This window comes from Leptodactylus fuscus, chromosome 5 (assembly GCF_031893055.1).
Source record: "Leptodactylus fuscus isolate aLepFus1 chromosome 5, aLepFus1.hap2, whole genome shotgun sequence".
Lineage (NCBI taxonomy): Eukaryota > Metazoa > Chordata > Amphibia > Anura > Leptodactylidae > Leptodactylus > Leptodactylus fuscus.
Genome location: NC_134269.1, coordinates 193,864,307 through 193,870,306, shown reverse-complemented (window position 1 = coordinate 193,870,306; position 6,000 = coordinate 193,864,307). Strand labels below are relative to the sequence as shown.

The 6,000-nt window shown below is 43.6% G+C and overlaps 1 protein-coding gene across 1 annotated transcript in view; it reads right to left on the bottom strand.

Annotated features, from left to right (window-relative positions):
* Positions 1 to 4,247: 4,247 nt before the first annotated feature.
* The window catches only part of RNF130 (ring finger protein 130), a 159,645-nt gene continuing 157,892 nt past the window's right edge, over positions 4,248 to 6,000 (bottom strand). The window contains exon 8 of the mRNA XM_075274981.1: positions 4,248 to 5,506. Coding sequence (XP_075131082.1) covers positions 5,397 to 5,506 — 110 coding nt within the window. The 3' untranslated portion in view covers positions 4,248 to 5,396. The remainder of the gene's footprint in view (positions 5,507 to 6,000) is intronic.

Genomic DNA, 6,000 nt, shown 5'->3' with positions numbered 1-6,000 from the left:
CCACCATAAAAACTGTAGCAGCTGCTATGGGGCCTCTGACCTCAGGGGTCTATTCCGTCTGGAGGCTGAAGGAGAAGCGGAGGCAGCCATAGACAGGAGCAGGGAAAATACCGGCTGTTACCTCCTGGAGTTATCGGCCTAAAGTCACTATGGAGGGCACTTACTGTATAGGAGCCAAGAAAAGAGCCGAATACTGTGTGGAGGGACAGTAAAGGGGGCATTTAATGTGATGAGACCAGTAAAGGAGGCAGTAAACTGTATGGGGTCCAGTAAGGAGGCCTTATACCTTGTGGACACCAGTAAAGGAGGAGTTACACCATGTTGGGGCCAAGGAAGAAGTGTTATACTGTATGGCAAGCAGGAAAGCAAGCTTTTTATCATGTGGGAGTCCATAAAGGGGGCACTATACTGTGCGGGGGTTGGGCTTCCTGAGTGAAAAGTTTGCTATGATGTCCGGTGTTTGCTATTTACGCCCCTGCCTTATATATAAGGGTTAGCATTTAAAATGCAGTAGGCTGACGGAGCAGATTTGGGGAGGGGAGGGGGGGGGGGGACGACGACCAGGAAACTGGAATTAACCCCTATAAGCAGCCTTGATGGCAATATTGTGTATATTACACCTGACACCTACATATATCACACCTCTGTATATATCGCATCTCTGTAGCTTCATCACTTCCTTTTGTTTGTACATAATGATAAAGGACCTATCCACTGACAAGTACAGATTAGAGGATTCAGTAGAAAGATACGCCAGTCATTATGGGGTTAATGCTCAGGAGCACTGCGGGGCACTTCATATTGGATGAGGCCGGTATCAGTAAAACCCATCTGCAGTAACTATGGCAACTGTGCTGATGTCATAAACCCATGTCTATGACATAAAGACTCTATTAGAGAAAACTCCATAACATAAGGACATACAGCCATATGCAGCACCAGACCTGATGTGTGGAGACCTGGAGCTTCATCGCTCCACAATGTGTGAGGGGAAAAGGGGGCATCAGGCTAGCAAGCCAGAGGAGCCATATTCTTTTACCAATCCATATCCGTCTAACTAGATGGAACATCGGCCATATTCACCTAGCCACCCAGATCTGCCCAGGCCATCAATGGGGTAACATGTTGCAACCAGATATTCCTCACATCTGGTACAAGCGGCTTCATCTTTTATGGTGAGGCCTGGAGAGGTCATATTTGGCTTTCTCCACAAGGCGCTTGCACAGGCTTTTGCTCTTGCCTTGTGTAATACTCTGTACTATCCAGTTTATGTGACCATATAACCTTATTATTGTAGGAGAGAGAGCGAGAGAGAGCGCGATATGTATATTATGTCTCACCAGGAATATGGCAGAATTCTGATCAGATCTGTTCTTACATGTTTACGGGCCATGGTTCCCTAGAGGTTTTCTCCACAAGATTTCCTCTGCTGTGTGCTTGGGGGTGACTCTCTGTCAGTCAGGGGTTCGCCATTTTTTCATAGCAATAGGGATGGGGGGGGGGGGGTTCAGCGTTTTAACCCTGTGCTGGGAAAACAAGGAACAAGATAGCACATCGTTGGCACACGAAAGGGGTATGCACCCAAGATGCCCCTTATTTACCCCAATCTACACCAGAACACTTGCTTGGATGGGTTAATACTATTCACTGGGCAATGGGTAGTCAGTGAAGGGATTGGCAAAGAGGAGAGGCTGATGAACAACCAGGGGAGAGTGAATGGTGGACTGGAGAGGAGTGAGAGCATTCACTGGGAGGACATAGAGAAGGGTGTTACAGTAGTCTAAGTGGGAGATGATGAAGGACTAACATGGACTAACATACACAACTAATGTGTATGGCTAGCTTAAAGGGGTTGTCCAGATTTTTTTATTTTTTTTAAGAGATGACCTATCTATGGCTACTTACAAAGAGTGTGTGGTGTAAACAGAGAAAGGATTATGGTGCTCAGCTCCTACAAACAGCAGATAAGCAGGGGTCAAACCCCACTGATCTGTAAGGGTCCATACACACGGAGGAAAATGATGAGCAATTTGGTGTGGAATTTTCCACACTGAAAAAAAAACCTCCCATTGATTTCAATATGTTCTGCTAGCTTTTTTTTTTACCACTAACGGAAATTCCATTTTGTGTTTCTGAATGGACAGATATTATCGTACGCCAAAATACAGTGCTCCAAATGACCTGCATCCTATAATACTGAGTTAAAGAGGTATATCGCATCAATGAAGACATTAGGGGTCTGACACCCGGGATCCCTATGGATCAGCTGATTGAAGCGATGCTTCCTAGGCCTCTGCTTATCAGTCACATGGCCTAATTATAGTTATAACCAAGCACTGTCACAAACGTACGGCATTCTGCTTGGTAAGTTCTATGGAGGATACAGCTAAACAGCTGGGGGCCCAAGTGTCTGACCCTAAGAAAAGGTCATCAATTATTTAGCCTGGACCCCTTTAACCCCTTCCTGACATCTGCAGTACTATTACGGAGGATGCTGGGTGTTTAAACCCTGAGCAGCCGCCATAGACGCTGGGTGTCAACTATTTTATACAGTAGACACCCAGTGCTAATGCCCATGATCAGTGCCCGCAAACTAAAAAAAAAATAAAATATATATATATATATATATATATATATATATGTATATAAAAAAAATAAAAATTCAAATCACCCCCCTTTCCCTAGAACACATATAAAAGTACTGAAATACTGAAATATTTTTCCTGTACGATAAATGCCGTAGCAGGAAAAAAAGTAAAAATTGCCAAACCACCATTTTTTCATTGTTTTCTTTCTGATAAAAATTTTAATAAAAAGTGATCAAAGCAATAACAATTCTCCAAAATGGTAGAACTAAAAAGGTACATCCGGCCACGTAAAAAAAAAAAGACGCCCTATACATCCCGGTACACGGAAGTATAAAAAAGTTACGAGTGTCAGAATATGGCAACTTTTAGAAAAAATAATTTTGCCACAGTTTTGGATTTTTGTTAAGGGGTTAAAAGGTAAATAAAACCATATAAATTAGGTATCCCCGGAATCGCACCGAAACACAGAATACAGGGGACATGTCATTTTGGCTACACAGTGAACACTGTAAAAATGAAGCCCATAAGAAAATCGAACAAATGCACTTTTTCTTTAAATCCACCTCATTCTGAATTTTTTTCCAGCTTCCCAGTACATTGTACAGAATAATTAATGGTGGCATCATGAAGAACAATTTTTCCCACAAACGCTAAGACCTCATATGGCTCTGAGAGCAGAGAAATAAAAAAGTTATTGGGTTTGGAAGTGGGGGGGGAGTCAAAAACGAAAAATGAAAATATGCCGTCAGCGGGAAGGGTGTTAAACTATTCTGACATTCTGCAACCACCCCTAGGGAAAGTTAGACGGATTTATACAACATGCATTATACTCAATATTGAATCTGTCGTTTATTAACTCCCCCTGGTGGTGACTGCAGTGAGTTGTATAATGTGATCTGGAGCTTGGTATCATGAAGGTGGAGCTGTAATAGTTAGGGCTAGTTCACACGTGAACAAAGGGGCGGATTTTGACAGCGGATTTCACTTCAAAATCCGCCCCTTTACAATGGTGGTCTATGTAGACCACCGGGCTTTTTTTTTCCGCTAGCGGCAGGCTGCCGCTAGCGGAGGAAAGCAAGGACATGTCCTTTCTTCAGGCGGAAGCTGCGCAGGCTCAGCCGCGTGGCTTCCGCCCCCGGCAGCTCCCGCCTATGTCGGCTCATTCATTTGAGCCGACAGCAGAGGGTTAAGCCACGACAGCGATGGTCGCGGCAGGCGGGTTTTGACAAGAGAGAGACGCGGCTCACCGCGTCTCTCTCCGTGTCAAAACCCGCGCGGGCAGTTCACGTGTGAACTGACCCTTATATTATTATATTAATATGAACAGAATTTGGCACCTAAAAACAAAATTGCGTTAAACGTTGGAGAGATTGTAGAGCAGGGATAGGGAACCTTCGGCTCTCCAGCTGCTGTGAAACTACAACTCCCATCATGCTCCATTCACTGGGAGTTCCAAGAACAGCAGAGCAAGTATGCATGCTGGGAGTTGTAGTTTTGCAACAGCTGGAGAGCCGTACGTTCTCTACCCCTGTTGTAGAGTGTCAAGACACACATGATGCAGTATCGAGGCAGAGGTCTGTAGGTCCCCGTGCTCTGGACCTTCAGGAAATGACCCAATGATTACGACAAAAAAGAAAGAATAACAGGATGGACCGGGATATTTTGCTGATGTATAATGATCTGTTTTTATTCGGACCATCAAATTTTGTATTTAATATCAACAGCTGAATACTTGTTAGTAAGTTACAGCAGTAACCTGAAGAGTGTGCTTTACTGAACTAAGACTGGTCAGAAGCCCAAATATAGTGGTCAATCACTACAGGTCTACTATCATAGAAAGTTCAACGTAGTCACTCTCCAACCAGAAGTGTCCAACCCAACGGCCTCTGGTTTATTCAATAGTCTTTATTGTACAAGGAGGTTTCGGCTCATGAGATTCTAACAGATAATTTGTTCACTCTAAGTCAACGTTGAAACACATTGCTGTCAGCAAAACAAACATCTACAGAAGGTTGTGATGGCCACTGCATACTTTTTTGGTGGCTTCATCTACATTGATCTGAAGCTGGAGCTGTTACTTTGTTCCTTTAATTATTTCTTTATCCTGGTGCTTAGAATGTTTGCCACCAATAAGACAACCAGAAAAGTATATTTATGAACCCAGTAAATAGTAAGACCCCTGTCCCCACACCCCTCATGTCCAATGAATGGCTACAACCACCGTACCACCAAGATGGGAATGCAAGATTGTGACTAGGAGCAAGCATCGAGAAGTTCTCTCTTCCCACCCTTCAGGGACAATCCAAAGGCAATTGAGGATCAGCCCTTGAGCAGCAGAAAAAAACAGCTGTAGAAATGTTTTTGTTTTTAATTCCATCGACAATGAAGAAACCGGAAATGCACTCAACCATGGACTGTCGGCGGCACAAAATAAGTAGTCCCTTGTCTATCGTGACATAAAGAAAAAAAAAATTGTTCCACTGGTGTTCAGATTTTCTTGAACGGATACCAATAAGTAGGCAGAAGATGTAAAAGTGGGAACGTAACAGTCTGTCTCCTCCTTTTTTGTGCTTCATCATGCACCGTAACAGCAAGAGACCTGAGTGTCCCCTGTCCATGTTGCAGCTGCCACTTCTTTGGCAGGAGGGGATGGGATTCTGTGCTTCGTTTTTCGGCTCTTCACTTGAGACACAACACAAAATGGGCAGCACAAGTTGTTAACGTACAATGGGGTGGGTGGAGAGGGAGTTGGGGAGTACAAGAAGAGGTAGAGGGGCAGCAGAAAGAATGCCTTGTGAAGAAAACTACTCATGTCTTGTTTTCATCATAGATGTCGAGAGATGGCTCAATGGTGGACAGCTCTGTTTCGTAACCCAAGCTTCTTGGAGACAGGGAGTTTCGGTGGAAGAAAAGACTACCTGGAAAAAATAAAAAGCAGAAAAAGTGGTAATTTTTGTTATGTCACTGTGCAACTTTATACTGTGCAACTTTATACTGTAAAACTGGACATACATAGTGGAAGAGAGCTGGGCGGATTAATAATATATAGGAAGGAACGTGAGAACAAGAGAGTGGCCTATGACAACATGGCTAGAGCTTAGACATTGGTGTAGTATTAAAGGGAGTGTGTCATATACCCAGCATAGATTTATAGCCAGTTACCTCTCTAGAGCAACTGCAATGCCATTGTTGCTCCTAAAAGCTCCACTGCATATTAAAAAAACATTGATATCTCAGCAATGGAGTCACCAAGCCACAAGGAGAAAACAATGTTTGATTCAGGTGACCCTACGCTATCTGTTTATGGAAGGTTCACTGTTAGGTTCTGGTGGAAGACTCCAATGAGTGACCTATTCTAGGTGTAATATTTAGGGTGCAGTACTTTACGGATTGGCAGGAAATGTGTAACTTC